Below are 21583 nucleotides of genomic sequence, written 5' to 3'. Positions count from 1 at the left end.
CCGACAGCTCCCCGCCTCGCCCCTTCCACTCCACCTCACCTCCGCCTCCTCCCCTGAGTGTGCCGTGTCCCTGCTCCTCCACCTACCTCCCAGCACTTGCCACTGCCAAACAGCTGTAGCAAGCTCCGGGGGGGGGGGTAGGGGGAACGTGCTATGCTCAGGGGTGGAGGTGGGGAAGAGGTGGGGCTGGGGCAAGGATTTGGGGAAAGAGTCGAATAGGGGCAGGGAGGGGGCGGAGTTGGGGTGGGGACTTTGGGGAAGGGGTTGGAATGGAGGTGGGAGGGGGCAAGGGTGGAGTTGGGGCGGGGCCAGGGTCAGGGGGGTCAAGCACCCACTGGCGCCATTAGAAGTCGGCGCCTATGTCGGCAGGGTTCCATTGGTGAAGATGATTGTGGTGTCCAGGAAGTTGATGCTAGTGTGGGACTGTTCCAGGGAGAGTTTAGGTTGGGTGATGGTTATGGACATTGTGGGGGAAATCAATGAGGAAGTTTAAGTTGTCTATCCAGAGGATGAAACTATCACTGATGTATATCATTGGTTTAGTGGTGCATTTGTCCAGAACATTATTCTTCAAAGTGGCCCATGAAGAGATTGGCATATTGGGGAGCCATCCTAGTATCCATCCAACAACAAATACTTTCTCCAAACACGAACAGCCAGGGGTACTAGGATGGCTCCCCAAGAACCACTTGCCTTACCACACCTACCTTCATAGATACTTCTGCTACTTTTATCTCTTCCTCTGTCCTAATTTCCAGGCATCCTTTGCCCCTCTCTCCCCCCAATATCCTGCCCCTTTACACCAGGTTTCCAGCTGTTACCCCTTCTCTTCAACTAGTTAATATATTTATGGAGGAATCAAGATTTGAGCTGCTCTTGCCAATTTAAATACTTTGCTGCCACCTAGTGCTGAGTTAATATTATTAAACACCCAGTCTGGTAAATAGATAAAAGTGTATATTAACTTTAAAATGTGGAGGTCTTCGATGGTGAACTCAGTCATGACTGATTTATGAAGAAAAATTAAAAGCTGTATATATGGATAGATTAGCTCTTGGACCACTGAGGAGCTGAAAGCAGCAATATGACTGCATGCAAGAATCTGAAGGCTGTAGATACCTAAGATAGAGATTTCAGAGTAGCAGCCGTGTGAGTCTGTATCCGCAAAAATAACAGGAGTACTTGTGGCACCTGTGATGAAGTGGGAATGTTCTTGATGCGTTATGTGAATGCTGAGTGGGGAGTATTGACCTCGGAAGGTTGCAGGGCTTGGGCTTCCCAACGGGGCTGTGGCCTCCCTAGGGGCCCCAGATGGACCTAACTAAAGGAGCTCCTGTTGTCTGTATCGGCAAGACCTGTTTTGGACTGTGTTCCTGTCATCTAAATAAACTTCTGTTTTACTGGCTGGCTGAGAGTCACGTCTGACTGCGAAGTGGGGGTGTAGGACCCTCTGGCTTCCCCAGGACCCTGCCTGAGCGGACTCGCTGTGGGAAGCACACGGAGGGGCATATGCTGAATGCTCCAAGGAGAGACCCAGGAGGTAAAGCCGTGTGAGCTTCTTGCCCTGAAAACAGTCTGCTCCATGGGAGAGGAGGCTTCCCAAAGTCCTGATTGGCTTTATGGGGAGCAGTTCCAGAGCATCGCCCGGGGACTCCGAGACAGCACCTTAGAGACTAACAAAATTTATTTGCGCATAAGCTTTCATCAGCTACAGATGAAGATAAAATAGAGACAAACCTCTTTTACTATGTTAAACAATTCCTCTCTTTCTTATTGTATAGCTGCTAGCACACAAAGCCCGAATTGCAGTTGAGCTTCGTAGGTGTTACAATAAATAACAAGAATAATAAGAAGTAGACAGACTGGAAAGAATTTAAAACATGGACATTTTAAACTGAATATCAGGAACTAATAGGTATGAATGGTGAGATCTAGATTGTGCAATATTTTCCCAAGTGAAATCATAGAATATCAGGGTGGGAAGAGACCTCAGGAGGTATCTAGTCGAATCCCCTGCTCAAAGCAGGATCAATACCAACTAAATCATCCCAGTCTGTGAAGCTGGGCCTTAAAAACCTCCACCACCTTCCTAGGTAACCCATTGTGGTGGAAACCTCATTGCATGAGTTAGTCAGAATGCACTTGGATAAAACACTGGCAAATCGACTGTAAAGAACATCTCTGCACTGACCACCAGGCATTAGATGGCACCTAGTATGTCTTTTTCATCTCCAGCATCTCTGCATCTGTTGTGTAACTGTAAACCTGCCCTGGGCCTAATCCTGCACCCACTGAAGTCAGTTATAACAAATCCATGTGCTGCTTCAGACACAATCAGAACCACCAGCCTCTTTGTGGGGTGAGAGATGGGCTTTCCCTGGAAATCAGACGGAGCAAGTGGTGCAGCAGTGACAGACAACAAAGAAGGGCAGGGAGTCCAAACCAAAGAGGCTTCCTCTGACCACAGTGGGTGATGCAGAGCCTGTATGTGATCCCCAATGTTATCGAACTTGTGGGGCAGCAGGCTCCCTGCCAAAGAGAGTGTTATGACAGGTTGGGGTCTAGAGGCTGGAGAAAATCTACTGAGATGCTGTAGTTCAGCTACTCTCTCTGTTTTTGTTAAAATGTTCTAGACCAGAGGTTCTCAATTTTTTTGTGTTGGCGACCCCTTTCACACAGCAAGCCTCTGAGGAGGACCCCCCCTTCTGAATTAAAAACACATTGTTTATATTTAACACTATTTTAAATGCTAAATATATAACCCCATTGTTGAAAATGGATTTACCCTCTCTCACCATTTTAAAATTAAGCCTAAACCACATTTTTATTGAATTATTATAAGCAGAAAAGTTAATTTTTAAAATAGCTACTGTTTAATACTGCTCTGTGTGTGTGTGTTAGGATGACCAGATGTCCTGATTTTTGGGTCGTTTTCTCATATAGGCTTCTATTTCCCCCCCTCCCCCCCGATTTTTCACATTTGCTATCTGGGTGTGTGTGTGTGGGGGGGGGGAAACTCAGTCAATGTCACTTTTCACAGCAGCCTTAGCTCTCCACTGCAAACCTTACTTCTGTGCTGCTGCTGCAGTATTAGTATGTTGGTTAATATCACCTTTCTCAGCAGACTTGCTAGCTAGCGGGAAGGCTGTGAAAAGTGGTATTTGTATGTTTGTTAATATCACTTTTCACAGCCTCCCAGCTCTGAAGGCAGTGGCCAGCAGCAGCTGAGAAGTAAGGGAGGCACTAGGGGCAATGTGATATTAACAAATGTACAAATATCATTTTTCACAGCAGACTTAGTGCCCCATTGGCACCCTTACTTCTGTGCTGCTGCCGACAGCAGGCTCTGCCTTCAGAGCTGGGCAGCTGGAGAATTGCAGCCACTGGCCAGGAGCCCAGCTCTGAAGGTATTGCCCCCAGCAGCAGCACAGAACTGAAGAAGTAAGGGTGGCAACACCATACCATGCCATCCTTCCCTCTGCATAACATTTGACCTTTGCGCCGGGCCGGATCCAGGCACCAGCCGAGCAAGCTCGTGCTTGGGGCGGCAGATTCTACGGGGCGGCATTCCGCCCAATCCTAGGGCGGCACGGCCGCTTTTTGTTTTGTTTGCTGCTCCGGCCGCCCTGTAGGGGGCGGTGGCGCGGAGGAGGGGGGCACCCCACGCGCTCTGTCTGTCCCAGCCCATGCCAGGTCTGTAGGAAGCCTGGCAGGGCAGCCCGTGTCCTTCCCTGCCCGCCGACCGGAGCAGCACGGAGCCCTCCCGGCAGGTGGCGTAGCGGTTGGGGCCGTGTAGTGAGGGCCCCACTGAAGCCCTGGCCGCCCCCCTCTCCATCCAGGGCACGTCTGACATCTGCAGCGCAGGGACTGCCCCTGCACCCTGGCTCCAGCCGCCCTGCAGGTTTTTTTTGTTTTTGTTTTTCTTCGCTTGGGGCAGCAAAAAAACCAGAGGTGGCCCTGCCTTTGCGCTGAGAGGGGTGGTTAAGGTAAACTTTGGGGTGACTATAGCCCTCCGCCCTGTCCCTGCCTGACTGTTAAATTATAAATTTGGGTTTTTTTGGCCAACCTCAGTATTCTGATTAGTCTGCAATTTAATGCAGCTCCTCAGCTACTGAATAATCAAGACCTTTAATGTTGTTTCAGGCCCAGAGTGGGCCTTGGGGGAAAACAGTGCCCTGGGCAAACTTCTATTTTGGCAACCTTTCATTGGAGGTGGAGCTAGTCTGGAAGGGCTCAGGCTGTCAGCTCCGCCTTGCATAGGGGCTGAAAGCTCACAGCCCCCCTGTAATAACCTTGCAACCCCTGAGGGTTGTGACCCCCAATTCTAGAAGGGTGCTGCTAGGGATTCTATATTACATGTTCTAGCCCAGCTGGGTCTTTGTTCTAGAAAATCCACCCTACCAGTTCTAGATTAGATGCTGTAGCCCAGCTGCTCTGTGTTCTAGCTATGATGTTCTAGAAAGCCTGCACGGTGGGTTCTAGTTTAGATGCTTGCCACCCCAGCAGCTTGTGTGCTAGCGGGGATGTTCTGGAAGGCCTGCACGGCGGGTTCTAGTTTAGATGCAGTGGCGCCCAGTTGCGTGTGTGCTAGAAGGCCTGCACTGTGGGTTCTAGATGGGATGTTGCTGCTTCGCTGGGCTCTGCGGTCTAGCGGGGATGTTCTAGGCGGGCCGCACCGTGCTTCTCCAGCAGAGCGATCAGCCATAACTGGAACAGCTGGTTTGCAGTCTCCTGAGAATTGAAAAAGAGCCCCAGCATGGACTGCACGGGAGGTACTGGATCTGATCGCTATATGGGGAGAGGATTCAGTGCTAACAGAACTGCGTTCCAAAAGACGAAATGAAAAAGTATTTGAAAGAATTTCTAAGGCTATGACAGATAAAGGCCACAGCAGGGACTCAGTGCAGTGCAGAGTGAAAGTTAAGGAGCTCAGACAAGCCTACCAGAAAACCAAAGAAGCAAACGGAAGGTCCGGGGCAGGTCGAAAAACATGCCGCTTCTATGCTGAGCTGCATGCAATTTTAGGGGGCTGCGCCACAAGTACCCCACCCCTGATCGTGGATTCCGAGGTGGGGGTTGTAATCTCTGCCATGGCTGAGGATTATGCAGACGGGGAAGATGAAGATGAAGAAGAGGAGGAAGACCGAGCGAGCAGAGAGCACACAGCACTCCGTGAGCCCCAGCAGCCAGGAGCTTTTTATCACCCTGACGGAATTACCCTCCTCCCAGCCCTCCCAAGCAAGTATCCCAGACAATGACGCCATGGAAGGGAGCTCTGGTGAGTGTACCTTTGTAAATAGCAAACATTGTTTTTTAAGCAAGCGTTTTTTAATGATTGATTTGCCCTGAGGACTTGGGATGCATTCGCAGACAGTATAGTTACTTAGAAAAGTTTGTTAACATGTCCGGGGATTGAGAGGAAATCCTCCAGGGACATCTCGATGAAGTGCTCCTGTAGGTACTCCAGAAGCCTTTGCAGAAGGTTTCTGGGCAAGGCAGCCTTGTTCCGCCAACCATGGTAGGACACTTTACCACGCCATGCATGTAGCAAGTAGTCCGGTATCATTGCGTGGCAAAGCATAGCAGCGTATGGTCCCGGTGATTGCTGGCATTCAAGAAGCATCCGCTCTTTATCTCGCTGTGTTATCCTTAGCAAAGTGATATCGTTCAGGATAACCTGGTTAAAAATCAGGAATTTAAGTAAGGTGGATGGCCATTTTCCTACTGGGTTCGTGGACTGCAGCAGCTTAAAAAAAATCCTTTCCTCCACGTAGCCAAGCGGGGGGAGGGGAGGAATGAAATGCCGATGATCTTTTTTGTGTTTGGCCAGCGGGGCTTCCCCAAGCTACCAGCCACGCAGTGGGTCGGGGGGGTTGGGAAGGGTGTTGATTAGCAGGGAGATAGCATAGTATTAGCCATGCATTGGGGGGAGGGGTAAATCACTGCAGAAGCCGAAAGACAGTGGCTTACCATGGCCGCATGCAAGCTGAATTCTGATGCCTGGACCTGTGTCTGTGAGATCTGTAACTACAGAGCTGCAGGCACTCAATATTAAGATGAAAAATGCGACCTTGTAGGGAAATCACATGGGCTATGTAAGGTGAATAGTTCTGTGCACTGTGAAAGAGTATAACCATTGTTCTGTAAAATGTATCTTTTTAAATATTTCTCTCCCTCTCATGCAGCTGCAAATATTTCAAGCGTCCCTTCTCCATCCCAAAGGCTAGCACAGATAAGGCGCAGGAAAAAGAAGACGCGAGATGAGATGTTCTCGGATATTATGGAAGTTACACGCAATGAAAGAGCTCATCTGAATGAGTGGAAGGACGTGGTATCAAATTACAGGAAAGAGGCCAGTGAACGTGAGGACAGGAGGGACAACCAAGATGAGAGGTGGCGGCAGGAAGATCAGCGGTGGCGGGATGCAACTCTGGGGCTGCTGCGTGATCAAACTGACATGCTCCGGCGTCTGGTGGAGCTTCAGGAACGGCAGCAGGATCACAGAGTACCGCTGCAGCCCCTGTGTAACCACCCTCAACCCTCACCATGTTCCATATCCTCCTCACCCAGACGTGTAAGAACGCGTGGGGGGAGGCTCCGTGCACCCGCCCACTCCACCCCCGTGGACAGCCCAACCAGATGGCTGTCGTTAATGTGAAATTTTTTTAATGGCCTTCTCCATCCTTCCTATCCTCCACCCAAACCACACCCTTACTTCTCTCCCTCTTTTTATAATGAATTAATAAAGAATTCATGCTTTTTAAATGAGAGTGACTTTATTTGCATAAGTAAGCTGTACTCGAAGGGGGTGGGGGAGTTGCTTACAGGGACTGAGTCAATCAAGGGGGTTGGGTGTTCATCAACAAACACAGCAGTCACACTGTACCCTGGCCATTGATGAAGCTCGTTTTCAAAGCTTCTCTGATGCGCACCGCTTCCTGGTGTGCTCTTCTAATCTCCCTGGTGTCTGGCTGCGCGTAATCAGCGGCCAGGTGATTTGCCTCAGCCTCCCACCCCGCCATAAAGGTCTTCCCCTTACTCTCACAGAGATTGTGGAGAATACAGCAAGCAGCAATAACATAGGGGACATTGGTTTGGCTGAGGTCTGAGCGAGTCAGTAATGTCCGCCAGCGCGCCTTTAAACGGCCAAATGCACATTCCACCACCATTCTGCACTTGCTCAGCCTGTAATTGAACAGATCCTGACCACTGTCCAGGCTGCCTGTGTATGGCTTCATGAGCTATGGCATCAAGGGGTAGGCTGGGTCCCCCAGGATAACGACAGGCATTTCAACATCCCCAACTGTTATTTTCTGGTCTGGGAAGTAATTCCCTTGCTGCAGCCGTTTAAACAGAGTAGTGCTTCTGAATACGCGAGCGTCATGAACCCTCCCTGGCCATCCCACGTGGATGTTGGTGAAACGTCCCTTGTGATCCACCAGTGCTTGCAGCACCATTGAAAAGTACCCCTTCCGGTTTACGTACTGGGTGCCCTGGCGCTGCGGTGCCAAGATAGGGATATGGGTTCCATCTATCGCCCCACCACAGTTAGGGAATCCCATTGCAGCAAAGCCATCCACTATGGCCTGCACGTTTCCCAGAGTCACAACCTTTCGTAGCAGCAGCTTAGTGATTGCTTTGGCTACTTGCATCACAGCAGCCCCCACAGTAGATTTTCCAACTCCAAATTGATTCCCAACTGACCGGTAGCTGTCTGGCGTTGCAAGCTTCCACAGAGTTATCGCCACTTGCTTCTCTACTGTGAGGGCTGCTCTCATCTTGGTATTATGGCGTTTCAGGGCAGGGGCAAGCAAGTCACAAAGTTCCATGAAAGTGCCCTTACGCATGCGAAAGTTTCGCAGCCACTGGGAATCGTCCCACACCTGCAACACAATGCGGTCCCACCAGTCAGTGCTTGTTTCCCGGGCCCAAAATCGGCGTTCAATGGATAGAATCTGCCCCATTACCATCAGGATCTCCAAAGCGCAGGGGCCCGCGGTTTGAGAGAATTCTGTGTCTACGTCCTCATCACTGTCATCACCGTGCTGCCGTATCCGCCGCCTCCTCGCCTCGGTTTGAAGGTCCTGGTTCAGCATATACTGCACGAGAGTGCGCGAGGTGTTTAAAACATCCACGATTGCGGTATTGAGCTGAGCAGGGACCATGCTTGCTGTGCTATGGCGTCTGCACAGTTCACCAAGCAAAAAAGGCGCGAAACGGTTGTCTGCTGCTTTCAGGGAGGGAGGGGTGAGGCTGTACCCAGAACCAGCCGCGACAATGATTAATGCCCCATCAAGCACTGGGATCTCAACCCGGAAATGCCAAGGGGCGGGGGAGGCTGCGGGAACTATGGGATAGCTATGGGATAGCTACCCACAGTGCAACGCTCCCGAAATCGACGCTAGCCTCGGACCGTGGACGCACACCACCGATTTAATGTGTTTAGTGTGGCCGCGCGCAATCGATTTTATACAATCTGTTTTACTAAACCGGTTTATGTAAATTCGGAATAATCCCGTAGTGTAGACGTACCCTAAGAGACAGTTGGCTTTTAGCTCATGCAGTAGAGGATCAGGCACTAAGCCCCAGAGATCCCAGGTTTGATCCTCCCTGCCAACAGCCTGGGTCTGTCAACATTACATGTGCTCTTCTTCCCCCCCACCCCACTACTTGTGTTTGCTGAACTGTAAATTGCTCTGTTCACTACCATCTTCTTCCCCTGCTGTCTTGATGACCCTGTTTGCTGCTTATAGAACCCCCCATTCCTTTGTTTAGGACACACCTCTTTAACAGCAGTTGCCTAGGAGGGGCTGTCGGGTTTTCACAAGTAATGTCCTACAGGGGGAACTCATAACTCTCTATGTAATGTTGCATCATGATCTTATTGACCAGAGAGTTGTTAGTTTTCAAATGGTACCTCTCAAGGCATATTTTGTACAAAGATTATTACCATCACATGGAGGGTGTGACTAGAGGGTGCTTTGGGTCACATATGCTCAGTAGGGCATCTCCAAGGGTGGAGGGCCAATTCCACTCCCAAGTTTAAAAAAAGAGGGTGCCAACATCTGGTGGATGTTGACAGACAGACACCCGGTCTGGGGACCAGTCCCATCCAGAGCCTCACAGCGCCTGCCTGATTCACTGTGGTGTTACTCCAATTTAATGCCATTCTCCAAGGGCTTATGCTGGTGAATGCCCTTCCAGAAGGATGTTATCAATGAAAGAGAAGTCAGAAAAAAGCCTCAAGACTGATTCAAAGGTTAGAAACCCTGCCGCCTAGTGAGAGACTCAGGAGCTCAATCTCTTTTGCTTAATGAAGAGAAGGATACGGGGTGACTCAGTCACAGTCTCTAAGTACCTTCATGGGGTGCTGGGGAGGGACTGCAGGGAGCCAGGGTCTTGCCCACCTCTGATGCCTGCAGTCCTTTTGTGATGTCAGGACCTGCCTGGTCCTGGCCCTTTATGATGCGTCACTGGACCAAACAGCCCCTCTGGAGAGATCCAGCCGCAGCAGCAGCAGGGAGTGTAGCATCTCCACCCCCAGTGTGCGTCCAGACTGTCCTTCCCAGCATGTTTGACGCTGGAGTGGGGATCCTGCAGAGCTGGTTCTGTGCCTGCTGGGACAGCTCCTGGGTGATATACACCTGCGTCCTTCTGGTCCTGTTCATCTGGGTGGCCATGGCGACGCAGCACAGCTTCTCCTGGAGAAGCAGGATGGTAGGAGGACCCTCCCCAACCCCCCCAGCCCCAAGCCGTCCTGCGCTCTCAGCAGAGCTTGCCTGGACACAGCCCCATGGAAGGGAGGGTGGGAGGGCCCGAGGGCCCCTGTTCTGACCAGGCCCTATTGAGCTGACGGGGCACATCCACAGAGAGAGACAGGGCCACAGACAGAGCTCGTGGCTCCATTCATTGGTTGTTCCTTACGGCTCCGACCACCGGCTAGTGCTCGAAATGCCAGGGCTCTCCCTCGTGGTCCCAGGGTTCCTGGCACCCCTGGCACTAAGCCGGCTCTGGCCAGTTATTTCCCTCCGCTGGGGGAAGCTGAACAAACCCTCCCAGCTCCCGCCCAAAGCCACAAGCTCTCCGGGTCCCTGGCCTCCCAGCCAGCCAGGGAGAGGGCAGGCAAGAGGTGTGGGAAGAAAGGGGGAATCCAGGAAAGATCTTTGGGTTTGGTCAGTTGGGGTTCCTCAAACCCCAATGGTATTGAGCCAAAGGTGTGGCATAGCAAAAATGATTGTAAATGGACACTTGCAATGAATTTGTTGTTATTGCTAATGGTAATTTTTGTATCTAATGTGCTGCTATTACCAAGAACTGTAAAAATGAACAATGTGCCTAATCTTTTGGCAAGAGATTATAAAAGGCTGATGCCTCAACTCCATCTAAACATAGCACTGATGACCGATCCCTGCTGTGGATGTACTCCAGAGACTTGATTTGAACCTCCAGTTCCGCCAGTTCAGCCAGCCCTAGAGAGAGACAGCCATATTGGAAGGGCGCTGAAGATCTCTTCCCCGAGGGTTGATGTTCGCAGGCCTGCTTTGGCTATCTGCAGCAAGCAGATAACTGCCAGGAGAAGGATCCCAGCCTATTCAAAGAACAGAGTGCTTGCTGCTTGGTCAGCTAAGGAGGGCGTGAGGACATAAATGCCAAATAAGCAGCGCATGCTTTCAATGCATAGGATTAGTGGCCCGTGTACCTTTCAGTACTGAAGAAATCTGTATGTTAGATACTGTTGTTTTTCTTGGACTGGTATGTGCTGTATTGCTGTAATGATAAGAGCATGTTTCAATTTATGAGGCGTCTTAGTTAACCCACAGATTGTCATCTTATCAACAGAAGGATTTTTTTTTGTTTAGTCTGAGCAGGTTAACATGTGTAACTTCAATAACAATGGTATTGGAAGAGCCCAAAATAACCGCTACAGGAATGTATTGACTATGACCCCTTACTTCAAATGCATTGTGGCCTAGTGGATAGAGCAATAGATGGAACTCAGGAGACTTAAGTGCTAGTCCTGGCTCTGCTATTGTCTTCCTGGGTGACCTTAGGCAAGTCACTGCTCTTCTCTGTGCCTCAATTTCCTAACTCGAAAAGGGGGCTAATGCTACAGACCTCCTTTGTAACGTGCTTTGAGATCTACTGATTGAACATGTTAGATAGGAGTTAGGGCTCTTTATTATCTTATGATATAGGGTGCTTTTCTTAAAGCGCCCACTGCTGGAGTCAAGTGATTTATCTGAGAATCTCTGCTCTTTATTTTATTTTATTTTATTTTATTTGTTAACCAATTTTAAGCCCTCGTGGTTGCAAAGAGACGCTGGAGAACATGAATTGAGTGCACCCTAGCGGCTCAGATACCAGAAGGCAAATGAAGAGGTCCCCAGATGAATGTTTTTTGAAGATCTCATTATTTTGAAGCCAATCTCATGATTTTGGTGGGGCCCAGCTCATGGTGTTGGAATGCTTGGGCTGGTGATACCATGAACGTTTTTCTGCACTGGTAGCACTAGAGAATCACTTCAGGGCTGCTTCTCACTTCAGGCTGGGAGATTCTGCCTCAGTCACAAGGGTTTTAGGAGTTCCCACAAGTAGGGAAAAAATGTCCCTTGCCTAAGGGCTTGAGAGTCATAGAGCTCGGAAAAGACCCAGGGTTTTCCTGGGAAACCTGATGCCCTCTCTCCTGCCTTATTCTGAGCTCAGCCCACTTGGGCAGTTGCCCCATCCCATCTCCTGATCTAAGTACAGCATTGACACCTCACAGACTAGAGGGAGATTGCAGGAGGCCAACCCCATTGTGACCTAGAGATGACATCAGCGCCTGCCTGATGTCAGAGCAGCAACCTGCCCTCAGGTGTAGCCTGGGTACTTGTTGCTGCTTTGAGAGTGCCTGTGTTGAGAGTGTCTTAGTGCCTGAGCCCGGGGAAATGAGTTCACTCCTCCTCTATCTGCTCTTTGTAGTCTTTTATGCTGTGCTGAGGCTCGCCAGATCTGAGGTAAGTGAGACTCCTAGAGAGATAGAAAAGCTGGATTGATGCCAGCTGAATGCAGGAACCAAACATAAGTATTTTTCAATCAGCAGGCTCGGATCAAACTGATATGGGAATTAATCAATAAAGAATTAAAGGACGGGAATATATTTAAAGCAGGTTAACAACGTTTTATGGAAAATGGGCCAGGTCAAACATAGATGTGACAAACTTAGACTTGTGTAAGGTGTTGTTTTTCATAGATTCCAAGGCAAGATTGGCCCATTGGAATCTTCTAATCTGACCCTCCTGTCTAACGCAGGCCAAAGAACTTCCACACAATAATGCCTACTGCATACCTTTTATTAAAATGTCCAATCTTGATTTAAAAAATTGCCAGTGATGGAGAATCAATCCACCATGATCTTGGTCAATTGTTCCAATGGTTAATTCCTCTCACTGTTAAAAATGGACGCCTTCTTTCCAGTCTGAATTTGTCTAGTTTCAACTTCCAGCCATTGGACATGTTAGACCTTTCTCTGCTAGATTGAAGAGCCCATTTGTAATTGTTTCTTCCCCGGGTAGGTATTTATAGACTTTTCCTCAAACCACCCTTAACCTCTTTAAGCGACATTGACTGAGCTCCTAAAGTCTATCACTACAAGGCATGTTTTCTAATCCTTTAATCATTCTTATGGCTCTTCTCTGAACCCTCTGCAATTTATCAACATCCTTCCTGAATGTTAGACACCAGAACTGGACACAGGATTCCAGCACTGGTTGCACCAGTGCCAAATACAGAGGTAAAATAACCTCTCTCCTCCAACTTGAGATTCCCCTGTTTATGCATACAAGTACCGCAGGACATTTGGATTAAAAATCAGCACTATACAATATCAATGGAGCACAGGTTAAAGGGATTGAGAACAGGCTAATGGCTAACTGACAGATCTTAAAAAGTAATTGTCAAAGGGCTCCTCGAATGTGGGTTTTTCTAATGGGGCTCTGCAGGGATCAGTACTAGGTCTGAGGCTATTCAACATTTTTTTCAATGACTTGGAAGTAAATACAAAATTGCTGCTGATAAAAATGTACTGATGACACAAAGATTGGCAGAATGGTAAATAACGATGAGGACAGGGCAGTCATACAGAGAGTTCCGGAGAGTTGGTTTGGCAAATGGGGCCCATTCAAACAAAATGCATTTTCACACAGCCCAACACAGAGTTATACATCTGGGAACAAGGAGGGCCTATTCAGCTTTGGATTTCACGATCTTTAGTTTTGTATCATCTGCAAATCTGGCCATTTCACTGTTTCCCCCCTTTTCTAGATCATTTATGCATATGTTGAACAACTCTGGTCCCAGTACAGATCCTTGGGGGACCTTGCTATTTATCTCTCTTCATAAACTCACCATTTATTCCTACCTTTGGTTTCCTATCTTTAAACCAGTTACTGGTCCATGTGAAGACCTTCCCTCTTATCCCATGACAACTTACTTTGCTTAAGAACCTTTGATGAGGGAACTTGTTAAAGGCTTTCTGAAAGTTCAGGTACACTATATCCACTGGATCGCCCTTGTCCACATGCTTCTTCACCCCTGTGACATTATGCTCCATACACTTCATAGAAATATTGTTCTATGAATATGGCATAACTAAGGTATGTTTTATTCAAGATGGGTTATGTGAGATATCATTGGAAAGGTTTTGATTTACTGAATGGGATTATCCTGTCTGTATGGATGTATCATTTCTGTATCTGAAGCAAGGAATATGGGCTCTGTATCAATTACAAAAGTGCTTGCACCGGGGGAATGCCCCCAAACAGTGGGCAATCAGCCTGGATGGGCCATTAGGAAGGACAATAGGACTTGGAAGATACTAATCTTCCTCCTTCCTGAGAAGTTTCCTGGGATGCTGCTTTGACACTGCAGCGTCATGTGATCATGTCACCTCATAGAATCATAGAAGGCCAGGGTTGGAAGGGACCTCAGGAGGTATCTAGTCCAACCCCCTGCTCAAAGCAGGACCAATTCCCAACTAAATCATCCCAGCCAGGGCTTTGTCAAGCCTGCCCTTAAAAACCTCTAAGGAAGGAGATTCCACCACCTCCCTAGGTAACCCATTCCAGTGCTTCACCACCCTCCTAGTGAAAAAGTTTTTTCCTAATATCCAACCTAAACCTCCCCCATTCAACTTGAGACCATTGCTCCTTGTTCTGTCATCTGCCACCACTGAGAACAGTCTAGATCCATCCTCTTTGGAACCCCCTTTCAGGTAGTTGAAAGCGGCTATCAAATCCCCCCCCCCCCAATTCTTCTCTTCTGCGGACTAAACTATCTCAGTTCCCTCAGATGGACATCGTTTGGGACTGGCGGTATTTTTCCACTAGGAGGGAGTGAGGGGTCAAACTGGGAGCCAAAGGATTCCTGTCATAGCCAAACCCTATTTAAGGCATGGAAGGGAGTTAATCTAGGCTCTTCTCCACCACCTCGCTGCCCCAAAAGGAAGACTGCTGAAAACACCTGGAGAAATAAAGGAACTAAACTGTGGGGGAGGGGGACAGGGGCTGAGCCCAGGCGAGAAAGATCTAGCCTGTGAAAGGAATACCTGGCTAGTTAAGCTGCAAGCAGTGCGGTTTACCTTGAAGAAACTTTGCAGCTCCCAGGCAAGTGGGCTGAACTCATGCCAAACTGTTGTTGTTGTTTGTTTGGTGTAAAAGAGCTGCCGTTTAAGGATGATATTGGGGTTATATCAGCACTTGTTTGGGTGCATTTGAATAACCCATTCATGGTTTCACCACTCAGGAGTAGCATGGCCATCCCAAATGCATACAGATAAAACCCCGATAGCATGCATTCCCTAAATATGTATCTAGGAAACACTGTTGTCTAGAGGTCGGATTTCTCCCCCAAGGTCTGAATTCCGTGCATGGTATCTGGGGTTAGTTGCATACCCTGCAATCCTAAAACCTGCAGAGTTTTGTCATCTCTGCAGGAGAGAGAACTTTGCAGGCTCTCTCCTTCAATGCTTATAAACTCTGCAGGCTCCGGGTACCAGCAATCCCTGTTTCTCCAACCACTGGATTGTTCCAGTGACCCCTGTTATGGGTTGTGCTGTGTGCCCTACATTGTCTGCATCACAGGAAAGCACAATGCCTACCCAGGAGGCCTCATAGTGCAATACTCTTCCACAAAGAAAAACTTCCCCCTGGCCCCACATGGCAATCACCTCTGGCTCATTGTTCTCTCAGGTTTATTGAGGAGTTCTCTTCTAACCCTGCTGTTTTCTCTGTGTGTGGCAGGCTCTTCGGAGGAAGAGGAAACACCGAAAGAAAAAGCAGAAACCAAAAGGTAAGCAGCCCCTGACCCCACAGCTGCGGTGGCAGACTCAGGCCCCATGCAAAGCAGAGAAATAGGGTCTATTCCCCCACCTGCCCCCCTCTTCCTGCGAAGGCTCAGTCGTGCCCAGAGTCGTGCAGAGGCACTGGCTGGGGCTCCGTTCACAGGCTGCCCCTGAAATCTGGGGCTCTAGGGTGCTAGGAAGCAACGAGTGCCCAAGCAGCTCAATGGCTCCTTTATGTCTCACTTCTGGCAGCTTTTGGGTGCTGTGAGGAAGAGCTGGAGGAGGCTGGTGCATCCCAAGAGACATGGTAAGCAATGCCCCCCTCCATCAATCTGCAGTGGGTCAGTCCTCTCCTTTAGTGTCATGCAATTCATCCCCACCCGAGTAATCCCTCCCCTGCCCCGACCTATGTACCACGCAAGGAACTCTTCTCCTTTAGACTCCTGCAATTCATTCCCACCCAGCAGAAGTTGCCATCTTTAATCCACCCCCACGCATCATACAGTTCATTTAACCTGGGGCAGTGGTGGTGGGGGGTAGATTGTGTCGACTGGACTGGACCATCCTCCCCTCCCAAGAGGGGGAGAAAATGTTTTTCTAGAGCAGCCCCGTGCAGGTGAGGTGGACAGATCAGGAGGAAGGCTGGGCCTTTCTGGTACAGTGAGAAGGGTGAAAGGGATCCAGCAGCACTTGTGTAACGGCCCCTTCTCCAGTCCCCCAGCAGGATTTGAACCCTGGACCTTCAGCTCTGCAGCATAAAACACCCCTTAGAGCTGAAGAGGTAGCTGTATTAGTTGGCAGCTATAGTAGGCTGTTATCCTATATGTTGATTAGCTTCCGTGGGCGGGACATGACACACACGCTGCCAGTAGGATACACACTCACCTCCTCAGCACTAGACAGGGCTCACCTAACAATCCAGCTAACCCCAAACCAGAACATCCAAGGCCTGGGTGTTGCAGGGGAGGAGGCTGCCTCAGTGGAGAATGGGACAGGGAGCCTTTCGGTGCCTCCCCTCTGGGTAAAAGAGGGCCTGAGGGCAGGGCCTGCACTCAGCTATCTGCTCTCTCTGTTCCACAGCTGCTCTGTGCACCCGAAGAAGCTCCGCTTGGCTCAGCGCCTCAGGCTGGTTGAGAGGAATCTACAGTACGTGGCCAGACACCTGATACCGTAAGGCAACTGACCAGGGGGCACCAGACTGGGGTCTGGGTGGGAGGGGAGAGTGAATGTAGAGAGGAGGGAGCAGGGAAAACCAGACACTCCAGGATCCTAAAATAACAGGGAAAAAGCCCCTAAGAGGCTTTAGCTTCCAAGGTGAGATACCAGTGAAAGTGAGGTGAGGGATGATCAGAAATTAAATGCAGAGACTACAAGTTGGGGTTGTGAGTAGGATCAAATCCTTCTGTAGGGCAATATCTGCCAGCAGGCGACTGTCTAGAACCTGCCCGTGCTGTGTTTGAAAGACAAAGCAATCCAATGACACCCTGCGAGGGGGTGTCCACCCCCCACAGCACTGGAAGGGGCTCAGGTGGCCAGGCAGGCCCATGAACTCCACAGGGTGCACCTGCAGGAAGAGCCAGGGAGCAGGGAATTGATTCCAAGCAGGCTCAGCTGGCAGGAACAGATGGGGCCTATAAAGCCAGGAAGCTGGCAAGAGACAGGGGCTGCAGCTGGGAAAGGGCAGCCCCTCCCTGGAAAGATGGGGGAGTGTTTGGAGCTGGTGCACCCAGAGCAAGGAGGGGAACCAGGAGTAGTAGGAAGCAGTCCAGGCTGGGAGAGGAAAGCCCAGAACTGCTGGGTTGAGGGTCCCTGGCCTGGAGCCCAGTATGAAGTGTGGGCCCAGGTTTCCCTACCAGCCCCCGAGGGCATGGCATGGACCGGCGGGGCAGTGAACAGGAAAACTGTCTGGGTCATTGTGGGAGTGACAGTGACCACATGCGACAATTGGAAGGGGCATTGACACCGAGAGCTAATCCCATCCCCAGAGTAGGCACCAGACAAGCAGTGAGTGGGACACCACGTGGTACACCCTAAACACGAGTCATCAGCCTGGACTTTCAGGACCATAGCACAGACCTCCACCACCGGAGAAACTCCATTAACTGGGAGCAATAGTAAGTTGTTAGCCTCTAGGGTATCAGCCATTAGAAAAGGACAGTTTTCCAGTGGGTTAGAACATAAGAACAGCCAGACTGGGTCAGACAAAGGTTCATCTAGCCCAGTATCCTGTCTTCCAAAACTGGCCAATGCCAGTGCAGCAGAGGGAATGGCCAGAACAGGGAATCATCAAATGATCCGTCCCCTGTCGCCCATTCCCAGCTTCAGACAAACAGAGACTAGGGACACCATCCCTGCCCACCTTAGCTAATAGCCATAGATGAATTTATCTAATTCCTTTTATAGTTTATAGTCTTGGCCTTCACAACATCCTCTGGCAAGGGTTACACCCACATGCTCACATCTTCCTCCCCCAAACCAATTGTTGTTAGCTAATCTTTCTATTCAAATAGCAGTAGATCCCTGATCATGCTCAAGGCCCCATCGTGCTAGGTGCTGCACATGTGCGTGTGACGAAGGGGTTATCGTTCTAGATAAAATGAGTGCCAGCTCCCCCTCTCAGTCCTTTGTTACCCAGCTGATGTCCTTGTGTCGGGGTGTGGTGTGCAATGCATGCCTAGGCACTGCCCCATTGCACTACTGTGCCCAAGCCCTGCCTTTGCTCAGCAGAGCCATGTCCCATCTGTCCCTGTCTGCTCTCTCCCACAGGCCGAGTGTGTCGACATCTGCCACGAGCCAGTTCTCCTACTCCTCTAGGGAATCCACCACCTCTGCCCTCTGGAGTCCCAGCTCCTTTCCCCTGAGAGAAGCCGCCATGATTCAATCAGAGCCCCTCTGCCACACGGGGGAGATCATGCCTGTCGGGGGCTGGGAAGGATCCGCTCATCCCATCCAAGCCCAGCCTCTCACCAGGCCTCCTGCCCACAGCAGACGAGACCGGCGAGAGCAGACCATGGGTCTGGACCAGACGTCAGTCCGTGGCTTAGACTTCAATATCCGCCAGAAGCATCTGCAGAGTCAACTGGGGGCTCCTACCCCATACACAGAGTCACTGGCCAAGATGATCCCTAACGTCCCTGCTCTGCGCCCACCGGACAGAGACCCCAGGGTGAAGTTCAACATGAGCAGGGTCCCTTTCCTAAGCTGTGAAGTCCTGGAGGAACTGGACTCTACAAAGAGACTCCAGCATGAGCAGGGCTTACCCCTCACCCCCCAGAAACCCCACACAGCTCTTCTGCCTCCAGCTCCACAAACCCCCATCCCGGGGGAGCCATTGCTGGGTGAGCGGGACACCAAGCAGCAATTGATATTAGACACAGATCGGCCCAAGTGTGGATTTCCAGCAAAGGTCCCGGAGCCCCTCAGATCCAACACCAGCCCTCAGCGTGCACAGGCGATCCAGGAGCCATGTGTCTGCCCCTCTGGACCCCTGCCTCAAAAGGCCCACAGGATCCTGGCATCCCCTGATGCCATCCTGGCCAGGCTTGTGCCCACGGTGGTGGTCAAGCTGCAGGAACACATTGCTCAGAAATGCTCAGAGATCCAAATGGAGGCGTTCCCAAAGATGGTGAGAGAGTCGCACAGAGATGCTCCCCTCGTGAGAGAGACGGCAATAGCAGAGAAGACGCTCACAGCCACACTCCACCTCTATAGGAGCGAGTTGAGAAAGCCCCTTACCAGTGTGAGCGGCACCAAAGGGACTGAAGAGAAGCTGGAGCTGCACATGGAGAGGAAGGTTCTCTTGGGAGAAGGCTCTTGTCTGGGGCCAGGGGCACAGGCAGGTGAGGGCAGGGCAGATCATCCCAGGACCCAAAGCCACCAGGTTGCCCCAGAGGCCCCAGGCTCTGAGCAGCTAACAAGATCCACCCTTGACTCTCTCATTGCTGGGCAGGCTGCACACAACCTGCAGCTGAAGCACCTGATGGAAATGTTGAGCAGCTCCCGCCCCTTGGCGGGCCAGGTCTCAGTCTGCCAGCAGTGCCGTAAGACATATCCAGGAAAGATGAAGGGTAAGAAAACTCAGGAGGAGACATCTGCTGAGCTGCATGGTCTTCGAGACGACATGGAACCACATGGGCTCGATGGAACTGTGAATTCGAAGCTCTTCAGGGATCAGCTGCCAATTAGTGTCTGCAAGAAGTGCAGTAAGCTTCGACGGAAGAGACCAGCTGGCTCTGCAGGTGCTGACTTGCCCGGAAGATCCCATGGAATCCCACAGCGATGGACTCCAGGAGACTCTTCAGCATCATCCAACCACAAAAAGATGCCAGTGGTGTGGCTCCTTCCAGCAGACAGGAGAAAGACGCAGGATGGAATGGGGAAAACGGCTCCCAGTAAGCAACCAAAGATGGTGTCCATTGCTACAAGTACAACAGGGCTTTCGCAAGCTGGGGAGAAAACAACTGGGAGTCCTGACGGTTCTCCCCCAAAGTCACCAAAGGCCTCTAGAGCTAGGACATCATCCCCTTCAAGAAGCAAAGTTACAATTCTCAAACGGATGTTAATGTGCCTCAAGAAAACCTGCAATAAGCTTCAGAACAAACTGAAGTCCCAAATGTCCAAGGACTCTGATTCAAGAACACCTGATGCTAAATTTACAAAGCCACCCCTTGGGAAGGCAAGGGCCTCCAAGGGTGTCTGGTAGTAGTATAAGGGCCCTACCATCAATAAAACACTAACCCCTCCCCTTGACCCCTCAAAACCCGCTCCTTGACCCCTTAAGCCCCAACCACCTGTCACTGGAAGTCCCACCCATGGCGGACACATGACCGAAAGCAAAGTGTGTCATGTGACCCCTCTAAGAACTCCTCCCACTGCCCTTTACCAATCAGGATGGGCATCACCCCCATAGACCCGCCCCGAGAGGAGATTTAACCAATCGGGGAGTGTTCCAGGCCGGGGTGACCCGTCCAGAAGTGGTTCGTGTGACAGCTCTAAGAACTCCTCCCACTGCCCTCTACCAATCGTGATGAGTTTTGGCTGCATAGGACAGCCCTGAGAGCAGGTTTGACCAATCGGGGGGTTCCAGGGCGGGGTGACACCCCCAGGAGCGGGTCCTGTGACCCCTCTAAGAACTCCTCCCAGTGCCCTCTGCAGTCAGAGTGCAGTACCATCACCCCTAAGTTCCAGCACCGAGGCAGAAGAGGCCCTCTTTTACCCAGAACGCGTGCTCTGGAGATCATGGAGACATGGACTCCTTCACCACCCCCATGAGAACGTCAGACTTTGTTTTAGCCCCGAGGCCTTTGGACTTGTGTGGGAAAAGCGCTACATCAGCGAGAGTTGCGACGAGGGCCCTTTGACTCAGCTGTTGATGGATACGCTGGAACCCGAAACCCAAACCCTCGTGAGGCACCCCAATGAGCGTGACCACCTCTCATTGTCCGCTCCTCTAGAGGAGGAAGGCGAACGCAGCTCGGGGGAGTCGCCGGAGGACAAGGTGAATGGAAAATACATCACTCAGGTAAATGAATGATTAAGAAGTGACGGTTGATGATGAGGTGTAATGGGTTAGGAACCACGGGGTTGCGTAAATCTAAAAACAAGCAGTGGGGGGCTTACACTGTTTCTTTTCTGAAAATCTCTCAACAGCTCGATGATGCCTTTATCAAAGCCTTTGAGAACCAACCACACAAACACAACTCCAGTTCCTCAGCGGCCACCACCACACCAAGCCCTGAGAAAACTGTGTGTGCGAAAATGCCCATATTCACAAACCCGGAGCACGCGCTCTAGGGGTTGTGAATAAAAAACCAAGGACTGACAAACCATTCTCCCAACACCATAAGCTCGTCACAGCTTCCCCATAGTCTTGTGTTTGGGAAAAGTATGATGCTTCATTCAGAAAACTGATGAAGATTTGGGGAAAATATGATGCTTTGTTCAGAATACTGGTGGCTGCTATATCCTCAGGGGGTCTAAAAGAAAGGAGGGCTGGAAAGACCCTACTTATAAAGCCCAAAATGCCGTTAGTCTTCTTGGCAACAAGGGCACACTGTTGACTCATATCCAACTTCTCGTCCACTGTAACCCCTAGATCCTTTTCTGCAGAACTGCTGCCTAGCCACTTGGTCCCTAGTCTGTAACAGTGCATGGGATTCTTCCATCCTAAGTGCAGGACTCTGCACTTGTCCTTGTTGAACCTCATCAGGTTTCTTTTGGCCCAGTCCTCTAATTTGTCTAGGTCCCTCTGTGTCCTATCCCTAT

The 21583-nt window shown here is 50.4% G+C and overlaps 1 protein-coding gene across 2 annotated transcripts; it reads left to right on the top strand.

Annotated features, from left to right (window-relative positions):
- Window positions 1–9581: 9581 nt before the first annotated feature.
- LOC123367132 lies at window positions 9582–20120 on the top strand. 2 transcript variants are annotated; one of them, XM_045011196.1, is made up of 5 exons: window positions 9582–9717; window positions 15279–15327; window positions 15572–15626; window positions 16400–16489; window positions 18086–20120. In XM_045011196.1, the coding sequence occupies exons 1-5, from the start codon at window positions 9679–9681 to the stop codon at window positions 20019–20021; spliced, it is 2169 nt and encodes a 722-aa protein (XP_044867131.1). In that variant the 5' UTR covers window positions 9582–9678; the 3' UTR covers window positions 20022–20120. The 2 variants fall into 2 exon arrangements, with proteins under 2 accessions (XP_044867131.1, XP_044867130.1); XM_045011195.1 differs by lacking the exon at window positions 9582–9717 and adding an exon at window positions 11860–11996.
- The last annotated feature ends 1463 nt before the right edge of the window (window positions 20121–21583 follow it).

The sequence above is a fragment of the Mauremys mutica genome, chromosome 3, assembly GCF_020497125.1.
Source record: "Mauremys mutica isolate MM-2020 ecotype Southern chromosome 3, ASM2049712v1, whole genome shotgun sequence".
NCBI classification, from domain to species: Eukaryota; Metazoa; Chordata; order Testudines; family Geoemydidae; genus Mauremys; species Mauremys mutica.
Note: the sequence above shows the minus strand (reverse complement) of the source record. Positions and strands in the feature narration are given on the sequence as shown.

Bases quoted from the DNA above. Each gene is read 5' to 3' on its own strand.
- LOC123367132 (XM_045011195.1), top strand. From the start codon at position 11,928: ATGAGTTCACTCCTCCTCTATCTGCTCTTTGTAGTCTTTTATGCTGTG. The intron at 15,328-15,571 runs GTAAGCAGCCCC...CACTTCTGGCAG, and splicing joins GAAAAAGCAGAAACCAAAAG to CTTTTGGGTGCTGTGAGGAA. The intron at 16,490-18,085 runs GTAAGGCAACTG...TCTCTCCCACAG, and splicing joins GTGGCCAGACACCTGATACC to GCCGAGTGTGTCGACATCTG.